General features: G+C 38.4%; 1 protein-coding gene and 2 long non-coding RNA genes across 3 annotated transcripts in view; 2 read left to right on the top strand and 1 right to left on the bottom strand.

Moving 5' to 3' along the window:
* Positions 1–491: 491 nt before the first annotated feature.
* On the top strand, positions 492–1,332 carry LOC131428410 (uncharacterized). The gene is made up of 3 exons (XR_009229377.1): positions 492–606; positions 892–1,148; positions 1,208–1,332. It is a non-coding gene; the product is annotated as an uncharacterized LOC131428410 (long non-coding RNA).
* A 31-nt stretch (positions 1,333–1,363) lies between these two features.
* On the bottom strand, positions 1,364–2,198 carry LOC131428404 (uncharacterized). The gene is made up of 4 exons (XR_009229376.1): positions 2,086–2,198; positions 1,905–2,026; positions 1,545–1,773; positions 1,364–1,482 (listed from the first exon to the last, which is right to left on the bottom strand). It is a non-coding gene; the product is annotated as an uncharacterized LOC131428404 (long non-coding RNA).
* Positions 2,199–5,935: 3,737 nt separating this feature from the next.
* The window catches only part of LOC131426549 (DDB1- and CUL4-associated factor 10), a 28,311-nt gene continuing 14,930 nt past the window's right edge, over positions 5,936–19,316 (top strand). Inside the window, exon 1 of the mRNA XM_058589384.1 lies at positions 5,936–6,733. Coding sequence (XP_058445367.1) covers positions 6,549–6,733 — 185 coding nt within the window. The 5' untranslated portion in view covers positions 5,936–6,548. The remainder of the gene's footprint in view (positions 6,734–19,316) is intronic.

The raw sequence follows: 19,316 nt of genomic DNA, 5'->3' as shown, positions 1-19,316 counted from the left end.
GTTAGTGAGACGCGTATTTCGAGGGTGAGTCGATCAACACAAACGGTGTTGTGTCTGCAAAAACCGGAATGATCAGCTTCGTGTTGTTCTTTAGAATGGAAACGAATATGCTCAAATGTCATTCATGAGAAATAAGTGTATGGTTGGTGCCTGAGCATAACACACTACTCCAAGCGACCACCACTTGATATAGTATTGAGTTCAATTATTTAACAATACAATACATTCAGAAAAGGAGCAGTTTTTTTTTGCAAATTTGGTATATGTGAAATAAAATTTCACACAAAATTTGAGTGATAGTTACTCTATTTTTGGTACATGTACGAATAAAGTATTACTCAGTTAATGAGTAGATTTTACCCAAATATCGTTTCCAGTGGAAGAACTCAAATTTGAGTAACTTCGGAGTTACTCTAAATTAGAGTTGTTCCACTTTTTCTGTAGATGAGTGAGATCTTACTCATTTTTGAGTACCTATTTTTAAGCGTGTACGAAGTTGAGTTTGACAGCTTATGTGTGTGAAGTGGAAGTAAACAAGCAAAAGAAAAAAGTGATACATTTTCAAACGTACCGTTTTCTTCGATTTTAGTTTTACTCTTTGAATTGGTAAGTACCAGTGATTCTTAAAATCTTCGAAGATACTAATTCAGTTAATGTGTATAAAAAAATCGCTTTGTGTGATGTCTATTTTCCCATGTAAAAACAAGTGATCGGTATGCGAAAAAAAGTAAACATAATTTCAGAACAATATTCATGAATGAAAATCTACTGCTTTTTTTGAAAATTCTTTGAATTGTATTGAAACTGCATGTTTTCTATTTGTGTTGAAGTTTTTTTGTCGAAGTGCTAACTTTAAATGTGAAAATAATGCATTTTTCGATTCATCTTCAGGAGCCTTCAAAAGGTTTTACATGCACTGTGTTGATGAATTTGTCGGAAGTTTTTAGCTACGCTGCCGGAGGAATCCGTTCGGATATGGATGGATTTGGTTTATTTTCGACTTGTCTACAGTCATCCTCCAAGTGTCGAGCCGCATACAATAAAAGTTTACACTAGCAGTTAACGCTCTGCTTGGTTATTTGCATGTACTTGCAAAACTAGTGAAGGAAAATGCAAACATGTGATAGCTGTTTGGATCATTGATGGAGGTTTGTTTTTTTTTTATCCGTGTTCCAGATCACAAAATTATTATTTTTATTTGTTACAGAAACTCGACTCAATAGAACGGTTAACATCCAACGAGATTAAAACGAGCGGCGGTCGAATATTCCGAACCGATAACATCATGTTTGAAGGACATTTGGCATTTGTTCATTAACTACATTTTATTGTCAGATGAATAAATTTAATAAATACATAAATATATAAGTTTATAAATTGACGACACTCGATAAAATTACAGCTCAACTCCTTAGTAGGGACAGGAAGCAGCGGGTACAGAAGAAGTCCTCAGAATTACTCGCATAGTTAGGAGGTTCAAACCTGAGAACAGAATACGAATTACAGTTGTGTGAATTTGAGCTAGAACAATATTCAATACTTACTGGGGGGAACACAATTTATTGCCAGAGAAATGTAAATTGCACCCAAGTAGTTTTCGTTGACTCGATTCTGAATCATTGAATCCATATTACGTATCGTTTATTTTACTTGTTTGGGAGGGATTGAATCGATATACTAATTCTGGAACATAACACTGTTCTTATCAGAATTACAAACACTGTCATGAAATGTTTTTGCAAGCCCATTCGAGCAAATTTTCAGATCCATGACCTACAATATTCAAAGAAAAAAATTCTTAAATAAATCTCAATTACCTTTCTCTGTATTGTAATGCACTGGATTGCCGCATTAGAATAACTAAGAATAGTTGTTTGATCATAAAATTTCAAATATTGTCTTACCTATGCGGATTACTAGTGCCGGAAGAGGAGTTTTTTCCCGCTTTTTACTCACGAAATACCAGCAATGATGTACCGCAAAATAAGTTTTAATAACTAAATAGAATCTTTTTAGTACTTCAACGCTGAAAAAATCAAATGAGCAAACAGAGAATTAACTAATTTTACTTGAGTGAAAAGGTACCCTGCTTTGTTTACATTCACTTCACACACAGATTAAACTTTCATAGATAGCAGCACCGTTCCTTCTAGGTCGCGAATAGCGGCCCTTACACGAGAATTATTTTTGTCATTTTTAATGATGACTAAGTAATGATGTATTTCAAATTTGATAGAAAACTCGTCATTACTGCACCATACACGTTCATTAAAATGATATTATTTTTTAGTAATGAAATTTTTAATGACTCGTGTAAGGGCCGCTAATAGAATTGTATTCACAACGCTGTGATGGATATTTTTGCTAAAATGACAGACTGTCGTATAATTTGAAACTCAAAAATAAAACTCTAGGTTGATGATTTCAACTCGAAGATTTCAAATCTGTTCTGTATATGTTTGTCAATGTGTTCACGTACTGTGGAGTTTCAAATCAGAAACAAGCATACAAAATGAATGATTTCGAAAACCATATGAATTTTTGTCATGAAATTCTAGAGACATTTCTGGAGGATAGTGAGCTAGAGTGCTTTTGAATGATATATACTGTATTATTCAGTGCAAAACATTTCCTAATTATGACAATTTCTGATGTCATTCGACGCTTTGAAATTTTGTCTGACAGATCTCGTTACACACAGTCACGCAAGAAATTTAAAACAGTGTTCTATTCATTAAAAACCCGGTTTTAATCCACCTGGTGGTGTAATTATTTTCATGAATATTAGGGTAACAGAGGTATTTTGGCCAACCACAAAATTTTTTTGGATTTAACCGATGTTAAGTAACCCATGTTGCATCAATTAGAAGCTAATCACATTAAACTACCTGTTGCGGAAGGGTTTTTCAAAGATATTACAACATTTGGTGGATATTTTTACAAAGTGGGCCGAAATAAAATAAATCCTATAGGGGGCCAAAATACCTCTGTTACCCTACTAAGAGATTCCTTAAAGAAAATTTTCATTGAATCTTTTTTAAATTTGTAACCATTTCTGAGCCAAATTTGGAGGAATGTTTCCGTTTGCAAACACTTATTACCGAAAGTCGATCCGGATGGAAATCAATAGTATTATATGAGATCATAAGACCTTTCATTTGAATATAAGCGGGCGTAAAATCGGTCAAGCGTCTTTGAGAAAATGAAGTGTGTTTCATTTTTGAAGTTTTTGACCATTATTTCCGGTACTTCCGGAGCCCAGAACTAGGAACCGATACAGACGTATTCGATTCGTTTGGCCAGCAACTACAATGATGAAACAGTTTTGAGCCAAATTAAGTATTTTTTCATTATTTTTACATTTCGTCTTTGACTCATCAGTGCAGAGCAGTTCAAATTGAACTGCTTAGTGCTAAACTCGGCAGTTCAATTTGAACCGCAAGCAGACGTAAAGTTTCTGCTACTTACAGAACACTTTTTGTTTTGCAACGAAGTGCAATGTCTTTTCTGACGTGCCGAACGAAAACGTGTTTTCGACTATTTCTGGCCGATGCAGGTATGGTCATTTACGTCTGCTTAGCGGTTCAAATTGAACTGCCGAGTTTAGCACTAAGCAGTTCAATTTGAACTGCTCTGCACTGATGAGTCAAAGACGAAACGTAAAAATAATGAAAACGGTTATGTGCCCTAGCACAAAATTTGGCTAACCCCTAAATGACCATACCTGCATCGGCCAGAAATAGTCGAAAACACGTTTTCGTTCGGCACGTCAGAAAAGACATTGCACTTCGTTGCAAAACAAAAAGTGTTCTGTAAGTAGCAGAAACTTTACGTCTGCTTAGCGGTTCAAATTGAACTGCCGAGTTTAGCACTAAGCAGTTCAATTTGAACTGCTCTGCACTGATGAGTCAAAGACGAAACGTAAAAATAATGAAAACGGTTATGTGCCCTAGCACAAAATTTGGCTAACCCCTAAATGAAGTATTTTTTGTTTTTTACATCGTAGCTCTAAAGCTCTAAATTCAATAGCAATCTATGAAATCAGAAGACCTTCCATTTGAACATAAGTTTGTGAAAATCAGACGTCTCTGAAAAAATAAAATAAACTTTGCAAATAGCATTAACTTTACGTCTGCTTAGCGGTTCAAGGTGATCTGTTTAAGTTTGCATTAGGCAGTTCAATTTGAACTGTTCTGCACTGACAAGTCTAAGACGAAACGTAAAGAAAAGAAAATAAACTCCGTTTTTTTGGTTTTTACCACTTCTTCCGAAAATTGTGAACCGATACATCCGAAACCTTTTTTTTTTTTGACTAACAGAGCGAACACAGTTTAAGAAAACAACCAAAAATATGATTATTTCTACCATAGTTTATTCTCTGTGTAATTTCGGAACCAACACGTGATTAGGGGTAGTGCTCTTATAATCAGAGATCATCGGAGACATTGTTATGATTCAAATAGAATTGTCAAAAGCGATTCCAATCTGCTTGTTGCTCGTTTTGGCTTTAACTGACTGTGCACTTTGAAATAAACTGAAACATTAGGTTATAATTAGTTTTAGTATTTTCCACAAAAATGTTTTTTCGTAAATACTTTTATTTTATAAGGCAATTTACATTAGGTTTATTTCGCCGTTGCATCAACCATATGAAGTACTTTGAACCTAATATATTTTCGAATACAGTCACAACGGTTAGTATTTGATAAACTACTTTCCTTAAAAATCATATTAGTAGTTCGATATTCATTAGTTGATCAATTCAAAACCACATATGCAAATTTTCAGAAGAACCCTTCTTTTCTTGGTTCCATTTTTCATTTGCAGGTGTCGCTACCGGTAATTTAGTTTTGCAACAATGTGCCAATTGATTATGTAGTAGAAAATTTGATAAGTAATGAGCTGTTCTAGCTGAAGTTTTAAATTGTATAAGCAGCAAATCAATGGATATTTTCAATATCAAACCCAACACTCCGACAGGTTTAAGAAAATCACAAATCTAACATAAATTCATTCAAACTGTAAAATCGAACAATTTCAAATAACCAGATGACTAAATTAAATAAAGATACAAGTTTGAGCTCTTTGTTTGTTCTTTCAACTAACTCTGTGTAGTTGTTCGGTTTCATTCATTTTTCATATCAGCTGTTTTCCAAAGAACGGCGAATCTAACATTGCCAGCAAATGGAGAAAAACATCGATGAATGTTTCAACTTTGGTTTCAAATCGTATTTAGAAATCATCGTCTATTCTCAGATCAATTTTTGATTAGTCGATGATCTGTTCGTTTATCTTTAAAAAGTATGCAAATTTTACCACTTTCCTTCTATATCTACTGAATAAATCAACATAAAAAGAGTTTCGCCCTTTTTCGATTTGTTTACTTTTATGCTTCCTGTGTGAATGATGAAGTTACGCCCTTGCGCATTTTTTGTGAAATTAGTTGGTTTTCGTGACGAAGATAAATATTCGGGTAATTTTATCGTCTCATTTATTATTTCCAGTAGTAAAAGGTTCGGAAACTATCAAAAATAAAGAAAACAAATAGTTTCGCCCTTCCTTATTAGGAATTGAAGTATCGCCCTGTTTGTTTGCATGGAACACGGAGGGCGAAACTTTCGTAAACAAATGGAATGACAGTTTCGCCCTTTATAGTTCTTTGTATTACTAAGATTGAGATTTTTGTAGAATCCGATTTTTTAGCCAAAATTGTAGGATTTTGAAGAATTTATTGGTAGGAGAGAGAAACTCGATTTGTTTACTTTTGTAAGATTCGTCCTTCTTTGAAAAACAGCTGATATCAATCTATTGAATATCACTATTTTAACGTTTTTCGTTACAGTGTATCGATGCAACATCTCGACGCTGGTAACGCGATATGGCATTCCACTGCGACTGTTGTAATGTTGCTCTCATACTGGTATCTATCTTAGACACTCAGTCAGTACAGTGCAAATAATATGTTGGGTTTGGCTTCAGAAGCAATTGATACTCGCAAAAAGCTACATCGTTGGGTGTCTCCGAAGTCTAAACAAAATCCAAAACGTGTTTTAATCTACTGATATGTTCATCGTGATACGACAGCAGATCCACTATAGTGTTAATTGGAATTCAGGTTGTGATAATTAACAAAAAAAGAAGCATTGATACCTCAACCGGATATTTCTGTGCCCAGCAGGGAGTGAGCTGCTTGATGTTTTGAGTGCAGGAGTGAGAGTGTGTCTGTCAAAAAAAGTCAATACTTTTTCCGTCGAAACTTTTAAAATGAAGTTCGTGATTCTTTTCTCCTATATGAAGAAGTGAATGCAAATCAAGCAAATGTTTCATTATCAAATTCGAAATATAGTAGATAGAATAGTGCATTTGCAGTAAATATCAATTTGAGCGCTGTGCAAGTGTTTTTCTTGGGGGTGGCTAGTGTACTCAGTGTAATTTGCTGTCCATCCAAAGAGCATAGATTATCTTGTATCTGGTGGCTCCGGGCTAAAGTTAGGCGTTGTGTATTACCTACCAAAAGAGTCACGGGAGCCTAGGCCCGTTTGTAAACTATGACACTACACTCGTTGTTACGTCGACGAGAAAGTGGCCTCCCGGCCCGGTTCGGAGATGCCGACTCGGTGCATCGGGCAATTTATTGCTCGCTGGAACCGAAAAAAAGCTGGAACGATCAGCGCAATGCGTGTAACACCTGCGAGTACGGTGGAGCCTACAATCTGGAGTTTTCACCGGATGGGTGAGTTGAAATTCATTTATTTAGTTCAGAATTAAAACAAGGTGATTAATTGTGCTTCACGTAAATCAAAAGCCAATAGTCATCTCATTGAGGTCATTTAAAAAATAAAAATATACTGTTTACAATAAAATGGGAAAATTGTTCCGTAAATGTCAATTTCTACCTGTTGATAGTTTTACTTGAAGTCGAACACTACAATGTTTCAACTCGGAGAAAAAAAAAACGCCAACATTAATCAGCAAGTCAACGTCGAGTGTTTACATCACCCAGCGCAAATCCGATACCGGTCGAACTTGAAACCAATTTCGAGTGAATGCAGCCACCGTTCTCTGTCCTCTAGCTGTCTGTGTGCTGCTAGGTTCAAGTTGAAGATTCCACGAGTTCTAGCAGATAAGGCGAAGTGGAGCAAGAGGTTAAGGCAGTGGAACTAGACTCGCGATCCTAGTTCGATCGTGTTCTGCAAGCATTTCATTCAGCTTCAACAGATGGGAATTATATCAGAAGTATTCCTATGCCTCTTATGGCAGACATTATTCAATAACACGGTGTGCCGCTCAAAATACTCTACTACTGTCATGGGCAAAGAGCCGTGGTCGTGACCAGCTAAGTCGTTTAAAGTTGTCATTAATTAGCAACGAGGTGTGTTCTGCATCTTGCCACTACGCACATCCAATCATGCAACCAAAGGGCCGGCCGTTTGGCTAATTGATTGAACCGCCGGCGCTGTCGAGATTTAATATGACTACATTTATCAGGTTTGGCGTCAGGTTCAAGTTCAAAATCACGCCATCCGGTGGTTGAGTATAAGAAAAATAGTAAGCAAAATCTGTGAAGAATTCATCGTGATTAAGCAAAATGTTAGCTCTATGGTGTGTTTGCTTTCCTGAGTTTGAGAATTGTAGCAAGAAATCGTTGTCGACGATTAGTAATTGTGTACCGAAGCAAATGACGGATATAAAATTCCGGCTCATAAGTCGCTTAAGGACGGATCGACAGAAACAAACAAAGAACAAAATGTATGAGTCGATTCTGAGATGACAAACCTAAATTGTAACAGTCAATCAATATATTTGATTTAAATAGGTGACGAGTTTGACCTAGCGGAAATTAAATGAAAACGAACAAACGCTTCTCGATGTAATGAAAGTGCAAGCGATCCAACTAAATGAAACTGATAATGAAGTTTCTTGTCCAGCACGAACAGAAGCATTTAGTTCTATCGCTAAAGATGATAATGTAAGAAGATGCCCTATTTTCATCCTCCAAACACTAAACGAGGATTGTGCTCGAAGAGACATATCACAAAATACAAGCATCGTTTGTTGTGTAGTAATTTGGCCTCGCTTCATCGAATGTGGTCTTCGGTCAGGACTCAAGCTTTCTGTGGAAATCGAGATCTTCTACGGTAATCAGGTGCTCACATTCTTTTGGAAGAGTCTAAGATTTTTCATGTCGATCTGTTCTTAGTCTTGCAAAGACGTAAAGCTGTTTTGAGCTTGTTTTTAGATTTTTTCAGCATTTAACGAGAAAAACAGACTGGCATAATACAGGCAAATGAAACAGCAAAATGAAAATTTGCGAAAAGATTATAGCCGAAACGGGACTCGAACCCGTAGCCTCTTCTACTGCCTTGATCAAAAAGCTGCCGAAATCACCACCGTGTAGCGCTCTTAGTCAGCCGATTAGATTTTCTTTTAGGTTGCCACATTTGTCATTGATATTCTATCAAAATTTCAACTTGACACCTGGACGTTTGTAAAAGTTACGCTGTATTGAGTACATGTCTGTGCGTGTCCTCCATTTTGAACAATTTACAAAATGTAATTGAATTCGCAATAACGAGTTTGCATTAAATTTTGCGTTAAAAACGGTTTCAATGGTGCGATGACATTGCAAATGTTAGAAGAGTGTTTCGGCAACGATACTCCGAAGAAAACAGTCGTTTATCAGCCGTGAGTCTGCGAATGATGATGAGAGAAGCGGTAGGCGATGCTCACAGTTTTCATTGATTACAAGGGTGTTGTGTATCATGAATTCCTTCTACAAGGCCAGACCGGAATAATAGGGCTACGCGACGAAATAAGGACTACGATTGGAAGCTTGACACATGGAACTGCAAATCGCTTGGCTTCCCAGGATACGACCGAATGCTGCATGATGAGCTTCAAATCCGCGGCTTCGATGTCGTAGCACTGCAGAAACTTTGTTGGACGGGGCAGAAGGTGTGGAAAAGTGGGCATCGAGCGGCTACCTTCTACCAGAGCTGTGGCACAACCAACGTTCTAGAAACGGGATTTGTAGTGTTGGGCAAGATGCGCCAGCGCGTGATTGGGTGGCAGCCAATCAGTGATAGAATGGGCCGTTTCTTCCATTACAGCATCATCAACGTGCACTGCCCACATGAGACGAGACCCGATGACGAGAAGGATGCATTCTACGCGCAGCTGGAACGAACCTACGACAGCTGTCCACGGCGGGATGTAAAACTCGTCATCGGTGACATGAATGCTCAGGTAGGCCAGGAGGCAATGTACAGGCCTGTGATCGGGCTGGAGAGTCTGCACGCGGTAACAAACGACAACGACCAACGATGCGTAAGCTTTGCAGCCTCCCGAGGAATGGTAGTTCGAAGTACCTTCTTCCCCCGCAAAGATATCCACAAAGTCACCTGGAGATCACCTGATCAACATACGAAAAATCAAATCGACCACGTTCTCATCGACGGGCGATTCTTCTCCGACGTCATCAATGTCCGCACCTACCGCAGTGCCAAAATTGATTATGACCACTACCTTGTCGCGGAAGAACAGCTTTGCGCGGCGACTCTTGAAGACGGCTGGAGCAATATAAGGTCCGCCGTGAGTAGCACCGCATTCAACCGTACTAGGTACGAGGTTATCGAATAGTGGAAATGACTGGTTTGACGGCGAATGTCATCAGTTGGTCGAAGAGAAGAATGCAGCAAGGGCGAGGATGCTGCAACACCGCACTAGAGCGATCGAGGAACGATACAGGCAGGCACGGAACAGACAGAACACAGGTTTCCGGAGGAAAAGGCCCCACCAGGAAGACCAAGATCGCGAAGCGATGGAACAGCTATACAGCGCAAATGACACACGGAAATTCTATGAGAAGGTGAACCGCTCACGTAGAGGCTACACCAGTGGTAACCTTCTCACGAACGAACGTGAGGTGATCGACAGGTGGAAGCAGTACTACGACGAGCATCTGAATGGCGAAGCATAAGATACAGAGAACGACACAGGAATCAATCTGGGTGCACGCTTAGCCGACTACAGATTCCTAGCACCTGATCTGTCGGAGATAAGTGAGGAGATCAGCAAGCTGAGGAACAACAAAGCTGCGGGCAATGACCAGTTGCCAGGCGAGCTGCTCAAACATGGAGGAGAGGCACTGGCTAGAACGCTGCACTGGATGATTTCTAGGATTTGGGAGGAGGATATTCTACCGCAGGAATGGATGGGTAGAGTGGTATGTCCCGTCTACAAAAAGGGCGATAAGCTGAATTGTTGCAATTACCGCGCAATCACATTGCTGAACGTCGCCTACAAGGTACTCTCCCAAATCCTTTGCCGTCGTATATCACCAATAGCTAAGGAATTCGTAGGACCGTACCAAGCGGGTTTTAAGTAACAGATGACAATGGATGACACGAAACCTTGAGAAGATGACGGAAACCTACATCGGATTGAAAGCTGAAGCTAGACGTATCGGACTGGCCATAAATGCGTCAAAAACAGAATACATGAGAGGAAGAGACTCTAGAGAAAAAACACTACGCCTCCCACCACGAATATTGATAGACGGTGACGATATCGAGGTGGTTGACGTACTTTGGACCGTTTGTTCTCTATGGCCACGAGACCTGGACTATGTTGGCAGAGAATCATTGCGTCCTCAGTGTTTTTGAAAGAAAGATGCTGAGAACCATCTATGAACCGGAGTGCTGATGGAAGACGGAACGTGGAGACGGCGTATGAACCACGAATTGCAACAGCTACTAGGAGAACCACCTATCGTACGGACAGCTAAAATCGGACGTCTACGATGGGCTGGGCATGTCATAAGGATGTCGGACGACAGCCCAGTGAAAATAGTTCTTGAATCTAATCCGACTGGTACAAGAAGAAGAGGAGCGCAGCGAGTAAGGTGGATCGATCAAGTGGACGAGCAGCCATAGACTATAGCTGTTAGGTAAGGTAAGGTAAGTAAGGCCAGACCGTCAATAAGGAGAGTATTATTTCGGCGTTATGAGACGTTTGTGTGAAGCAATTTGCCGTAAAAGTAGATTTGTGGGCAAACAATTCGTGGATCTGATACGACCACGAACGCGCACCGTTACACAATGCCATCGTTATCCGTGAACATTTGGTTAAAAACGAACCGAATACCATTCAGCAGCCACCGAATTCGCCAGATTTGGCTCCCTGGGACTTCCCAGAGCTTAAAATTGCCACACATTCTCAATGAAAGAAACCATCCAGCAGTCTCATTTTGAATGTTTTACTGTCTCATTCGTAAATGACCGACACCAGAACAAACGAAGAGATACGAAGCACTTTCGTTTCTCATCGAAAAAATGAGAGAGCATAATTGCCAACGTCACTCTTTCTTCTGTTGCAAGACGAAACCAAACTAACGTCTACAGGTAGCAACAGCAGAATTTCAATTCTCATTCGTTCATCGATGTATTGAGAATATAAGACGCTTGGCTATAAAAAGTTACTAAAATATGGCAAATCGAAGTAATTACATCCCAGAACTTCTTTGGAAACCAAAACTACTACAAATTCGAGCATCAACAGTTAAAACTTATTGTGAAACCTTCTTCTGTCGTTTTCAATTCTCACAGATTTGGTTGAATATCGACACTGCATACTATGGGATTTTCACTGAAAACTGCAAATGACTGGAAGGGCAAATGAAAGAAAAAACACAATTTTGAAACTACTGTCCCGCTTATGTCATTGACTGGACATGAATTTCGTTCTCATAGTTTGCAAGCGAAGCTGAGAGTGACAGTAATTCTTGTCATTTTCGTCTATTCTTCAGTCAATGAAAATGACTTATTTTTAGCTCTGCTTCTTCCTATTCGGTTGACTCAAGAAACCACTCCGTGGAACGCTTTTCAACACCTGAGATGAGATTATGAAAAAACCGTAGATGGTTCTGATGGCCATATCGAAAAATGAAGGAGACAATATTGATTTTGATGAACAATGTAATATTTTAAATTTTCTGAATAAATTCCCTGAACTTTTTTATCAAGGTAGTATTCGGAGAAATCGTTTTACCAATCAAGTTACCCGGAAACACTAGATTAAACAGTCGAATTGAATACAAAAAAGACGGGTGATTGATGTCTGAGACATAACTGGATGACGTGAATGCGAATAAAACTTCTATGCTTTTCCACACTTCGGAAAATTTAGTTTGAACGAATTCTATACCTAGTTACTATTAAAAAGGTAAACAAACATAATAGAAATACATTTATGTTGAATCTTACTACAAATTCGGAATCATTGAATTATTCATGATACTGTAAGTAAAATGATGTCGACGACCGACGTGAAAATGTGAAAAAAAGAAACAAATGAAACCAAATATTTGCAGTTTATAACGCAAAATATTCGTTTTTTTTTTAATTTTTGGAAAATGTTAAAACATATTTGGTAACTAAAAAATTAATTAAGTTGCAATAACAAAAACTTAGAACTTAATTCTGAATTTGAATTCCAAAACTGAATTAGGTTCCGAAATTTAGTTCCAGAATCCAACTCATTTCCATAATGCAGGCTCTGAATTCTGGAACTAAATTCTGAAACATAAACTAAAACTAAAATGAAGTTCAAATTTCAGGTGGACCACAATAGATTCGGAATTCATTAACAGAAATCAATCTAAAATTCAATTCCCGAATCCAGATCCAGTATTCCGCAGCTGAATGCGATTTGCGTCCAAACGAGAGCACGACTTGAGCGTTTCACACTTAATACCTGATTTGTTCTTACTGATGTTGATAGAGAACCTCACCCCGACATCCAGTTCCGTGTGAACTAGAGATGGGCAATTCGTTCGCGAACGGTTCAAAAGAACTAGTTCTTTTGAAAGAATTAATGAGCAGTAGTTCTTTTTTCGGGAACGATAGTTCCTCAGTTCAAAGTCGTGGGACCTTTTTTTTTTTACTCGCTTAACCTTTTTTCGAGAACGGTAGTTCTGTAATAAGAAAACTGCATCTCGAAAGCTCAGTTCTAATTCGTGGGACCTTCTTTTTGCTCGCCTAACCTAACAACATTAAGTTCTCATTTAGTCTTTAAACGAACAAACCAACTATGAAAAGAACGAACGAACGGCTCTGGAGAACTAGTTCTTTCAATAGAACTTTACATCACGGAACGGTTCTTTGAAATGAACTGTTTTGCCCATCTCTATTGTGAACACTAGAAAAAATGAACGATTTTTCGTAAGTTGTTTGGGCATCCGGATGTATCTTTCGCAGTGCACTAGAACAGGTATCTTGTTCGCTGTTAACCTTTTGAGTAGGTTCAACAACAATCCTGGAGCCCGAAGCATTGGGAGGCTGCCAAGCATCTCTTGCGTTACCTTTTAGGCATTAAAATGCCTGGTTAGAATCTACCTATGTTTTCACTAACCAACTACAGCGGGCAATAATGATGTCATCCTTTTGATTCCTCGTGCACGGTCGACGGTTTCGATCATTGGTCTACACCTGGCACTTAATTTAGTAGCAGTTCTGCTTCGTTCGGCATAGGGAGGCTTCGCGTCATGCATAAAAAATATCGCATCATTCTGCGTAGTATGAAGTTCGGCACAAAGAGGAATCTATAAATCTATACCATTTTACAATTGCTGTAGAGCTGTAAAGGAAACACGTAGCTTGTGTTTAAGATGTGCATGACAAAATTGGGTTACGTCCATTCGCTCGCTGGATACTCGCTTTTGTGCTTTGTGTGGATGACGGAAGTTTGCTGAACACCGTGTTCCCTTGAGTATATTGAATACCGATCAGGTTTTAATTTTTTAACTGTATGCGAGTATGCCAAATATGTGTTCGTTCGTATCAATTTTGGTTAACCGGTGAGCGATGGGGTTTCAGAAAACGCTGTACTTACCGTAATTTTAAACGCTTTTAACTAGGTGATTTGAAGATGAGTTTATGGCCCTTATTACCGTTCTCACTTCCACTCTCACATTCACTTCACTTACATGTCACTTCACTTGATTTTCCCTATTACCAGTATCACGCATAGTGAAGTGATCACTGTAGTGGAAAAAACTCATTTTTTCAACGAAATGTTGGTGGCGTGATGTTTATAATGACATCAAGTTCATCCAAATAATTACTTTTGTCTTTGGAGCGACTTCCGTGCTAAGGACCTGAATTCACTTCACTCGATTTTCACCGTGAAGTGATACCGATAATAAGGGTCACAATCACTTCACTTGGTTTTCACCGTGTAGTGATACCCGTAATAAGGGCCTTTATTATTTCTCGATGAGCGTTAGATTAGGTTCTGACTTATGAGTGCAAATGACGATTCTTTTTGTGTACTCTCTCTTTCGATTATTGCGCTACTCACAGCAATACATAAGTATGTAACTATTTGCAGAGAATAATAACTAGTACCATCATCTGCGTTGTGCGTTAGATAACTAGTTTGAGCGAAATCTTTCCCACAATTTCGATATTCCATTTTGAAGGAGTCAGTTTTAATGCCCTTAATGAATATAAACCTTCGGCTTACACTATTGAAAAAAAATACTATAATAAAAGTAATTACCTTCATATTTACGATAAAAACAAAGCCTTGGTATTACATTCCTGTACTGGAATTTGACCTTCTGTTTCAACAGACTTTGCAGCCAATTCAGAGTGTACAGAACCATTGCATGGCTGGTGCTACGATCCTACTGACACTACGAATCCTTCCGGGTCGGGGCTCGAACATACGACAACTGGTTTGTAAGACCAGAGCCCTATGCATTGAACCGTCAACCCGGGACAATATTTACGATAAACTTGTTCTAATTTCTGAATTAGTTCTTCTAACAAAATTTTTCGAAAAAGCGTTCGACATACTGCATCTGCACATCTCCTATTCCTGCCATACATACCTGACGTGCTTGAAGCTCTTGTACGCAAACGACTTCAAACTGTTTTTAAAAATGGATAGCCAAAGCGATGCTGAATTTCATGGTGAATGCAGAAATATTTCGTTATGATTGAAAGGAAAAATAAACAAAGCAAAATTGTCATTTGCACTTAGGAGCTATCCTAATGTCCATCGAGAAGTAATATAAATCCATCTACAAATCATCTAGTTAGAAGCGTTTGAAATTACGGTAACTCTGAGCCTGATCATCAAGATTTATCAACCAGCTGGTTTGAAAATATTTAACTCAAACAAGCATACCAAAAGTATTTGCTATTTATAATAAGTACTTATAATAAATTAAGCGTGTGAACGTATTAATCAGAGCACGTCAACCAGCTTGATATCTCTGGAACGCACTTGACAATGATATACTAGTAACTGAACATTCTAACTTGCCTATTTGTCAAATTTAAATCTGTTGATGAGTTTGAAGAATGCATTTTTAATGTCATCAAGATCGGCCGTATCTCATACACAACCCTGTGGTTGTTTGGCAACTCAAAACTTGTCGGATATTCCGAGACAGACTGGGCGTCCGTCCTCGACTACAGGAGATCAATGAGAGTCTGCATATTTTTAATCCTGGAGCTGTAAACGGCACACTACTGTTTCGCTATCGACCTGTGAGGAAGATAGCACTGTCTGCAGCTGTACAAGAAGCATTTTGGTGGCAAGAACTGATGTCACAACGACATGAAAATCGACCCTATCGAACTGCGATGCGACAAGCATCAATTGCTCGCAACGGCGGATACACATCACGAACAAATTACATTGACATTCGCCACCACTTCATTCGAGATGCACGGGATCGAAGAATTGTCAACCTTTCCTATGTTCGAACAGTTCAAACCATTTAGCAACAAGCTTGAAAATATTTGGAAGACGATGGGATTGTTGACAATTGAAGACAACAGCTTAAGAAGGAGTGTTGATGCCCCGTTTACACTTCTGCTGGCTGCCAGCATGCTGGTGTCAGTGTATTGCCCTCTTAGGAAAAAAACGTTCAACGGTGGTCCTTCGTTGGTCTAATACTTTGGATCATTGGACCTCTGTTGAACGTTTTTTCCTAAGAGGGCACTACACTGACACCAGCATGCTGGCAGCCAGCAGAAGTGTAAACGGGGCATGAAGAACAGTAACCTGTGCCTTCATAATTATCGTGGTAGGCGTAGACAATAAATTTTTATTTTCACAAAATAGAACCATACTTCCAAACGTCAATCAGAGATCAGAACAGTTTAGTTCTTTTCGCGTTCGTAATAATTCATATTTGGTCATATGGTTGTCGTTGCCGAGCCATAAGCTGTCAAATTTTGCTTTGAGCTGAAAAAAGAAGATAAGATGAATATTTCATAGTGCAACTTACACCAGAAACGCAAGCTTGCTTTTCACATGAAAATCGATCCGTCATCAACTTCAGTAATCTCCTTGTTTTTCTGTTCCTCACCGTAAGATTAATGACCGAAAGACTAGATACAAATTAGCAAAATTGGGAAAACACGGAAAACAAAAGCAACATCGAGTCTAGAAGTAAACCACGATACGGTAAAACAGTACATGCGCTCGTTCGTGGGGAGGCTTACGAGACTACAATGAAAAAAAAATAACAAAAACATATGTTCGCAGGTTGTTCCGGTCTGATGTGCATTCTCATTACATCGTAATACCATAAGTCTCTGTAATTGGGCCACAGACAAACGAGCAGAACACTAGGAACGAATGCGAATTCTATGTGGCACTTTCAAAAACGGGATTGTCAATTTTTCCACCTCAACTAAACATTTTGGTACTCTTAAACTAAGCACTAGTAAATGTCGGTTTTATTGTAAGCAATATTCCAGGGCAAGTGTTGTGTCCGTCTGTCTTTTATTAGTTTACTGATCAGTCTTTAGATCTGCCGATCGATCCGTTCCAGCATTTGGCGTGCTGCATTGGTTATGCACAGAATCAGCCAACTGTGTGATCGACCGTAATTAACTAACTAACATACGGTTGAATGTTACAGTTTATGATTGAAATGATAAACGAAAAAGTTGCAGCTAAATTCTAGACAACTAATTAATTATTTTTATTGCAAAAAGCAATCACATCATCATTAAAAATTATTAATTATAAGCCAATTAAAAAAAAACATTTCACCATGTCACAATTCGTCTTCAGCAGAGTTCAAGTTGTACGGAGTTGGTAATACCCAGTAAAGTGGCTTTTTTTTCCTCGGACACACTTGTCGAGACTAAAACAGGTCTTGAGCGTATCTGGTACGTTGTTTCTTGGTTTTACCATGTGTTTTTTTTTTTGTATCTGATGGTATTCACCGCATTTGTTTCGATCCCCAGAGAACAAACGCCCTTATTCTGAATAACGTCGTATCGTTTTTTCCCTCGTATTTCATTTGTATTCCCCATAACGCTAGCAAAATCAAAGGTAGCTATGATTCGATCGAACCACATTCGATCGAAAAATCAATACGTCGTTATTGAGAATAAGGGCGAAAGAAGACCAAGTATCAATTTCTTACTGTTTGAAATAAGTTCTGTTATTTTCCTTAGTTATAACCATCCAATTGTGGATTTTTAGTATTCATCCATAAACCACGTACAACCACTGACGGGAGGGAAGTTCCGTCGATTTTTTGACATTTTTCGCATCTTTAAAACATGACTAATGATAATCATTGAGCAGTTTTCAGCAGTTCGTTTGTGTTTCCAAAAAATAAACACGTTTAAAAAATCATGTATTTAAAATGTGTGGGCAGGATTGTGTGCTTTTGATAACTGGTTCGAGCAAAATCTTACTCACAATTTCGGTATTCCATTTTAAAGGAAACAGTTTTCAATGAATATAAGCCTTTGGTTTACACTATTGAAAAAGGGCGGGTGGGTAATGTCAGAGAGATAACTGGATGTCGTGAATACGAAAAAACTTGCACGCTCCTATCACTTTTCCGAATATCAGCTAGTTGATTGATTGTAACAGATCGGCTGAAAGTTCGTATCGTTTCTATAAGAGGGCGCCACTAGAATTAAATCCATACCATTTTCAGTTAGTACCAACCTTTAAAAGATACGTGTATAAATTTGACAGCTGTCTGATTATTAGTTTGTGAGATATTGCATTTTGAGTGAAGCTACTTTTGTTATTGTGAAAAAAATGGAAAAAAAGTAATTTCGTGTGTTGATGAAACACTACTTTTTGATGAAAAAAAGTGCTGCCGATACCAAAAAATGGCTTGATGAGTGTTATCCAGACTCTGCACCGGGCGAAGCAACAATTCGTAAGTGGTTTGCAAAATTTCGTACTGGTCATATGAGCACCGAAGACGATGAACGCAGTGGACGTCCAAAAGAGGCTGTTACCGATGAAAACGTGAAAAAAATCCACAAAATGATTTTCAATGACCGTAAAGTGAAGTTGATCGATATATGTAGCTGACACCCTAAAGATATCAAAGGAACGTGTTGGACATATTATTCACGAATATTTGGATATGAGAAAGCTTTGTGCAAAATGGGTGCCGCGTGAGCTCACAATCGATCAAAAACAACAACGAAAAACCATGCTGAAATTGAACGAATTGGGCTTCGAATTGCTCCCTCATCCACCGTATTCTCCAGATTTGGCCCCCAGTGACTTTTTCCTGTTCTCAGACCTCAAGAGAATGCTCGCTGGTAAAAAATTTAGAAGCAATGAAGAGGTAATCGCTGAAACTGAGGCCTATTTTGAGGCAAAGGACAAATCGTACTACAAAAATGGTATCGAAAAGTTGGAAGATCGCTATAATCGCTGTATCGCCTCTGATGGCAATTATGTTGAATAATAAAAACGAATTTTGGCAAAAAAATGTGTGTTTCTATTAAACGATTCGAACTTTTCAGCCGAACTGTTATGAATTGTGCAAGCTTTCCCCTTTTTCACTAATAGAGTTTGAAGCGATGCACCTACATTAAAGTACAGATTAGTTACATTAAACAGCTACTATTCTACAACTATATATTCCAAACTTGAAACAATTCCTTTTTAATTTGCTTATATAGGAGGCTAGGCACGACAAATTTGTAGTTTATTTTTTTGAAGCTATGAAGTTCGAAGATATCTGACTCTTCTCGAAATTTCAGTACGAAACAATTGCAATGGCCTGGTATGAAATGTATCGACGATCTTCGGTATGCAAGAGTCATTTTAATAATAATAATGATAGTAATCATAATAATGATAATAATAATAATAATATAGATTAATCTGTATATATGGCAAACCTGTTTCGCATGGCATATTTTCACACGACCCCATACTAGTATAAAGATGTGTTCAACATCATCACTTTCGCTTTCGCATTGCCGTTCGTAATCGAATGTGTTAGTGACGGTACAAATTATTTT

This window comes from Malaya genurostris, chromosome 1 (assembly GCF_030247185.1).
Source record: "Malaya genurostris strain Urasoe2022 chromosome 1, Malgen_1.1, whole genome shotgun sequence".
Taxonomy (NCBI): Eukaryota; Metazoa; Arthropoda; class Insecta; order Diptera; family Culicidae; genus Malaya; species Malaya genurostris.
This window is presented reverse-complemented; position numbering and strand designations above follow the sequence as displayed.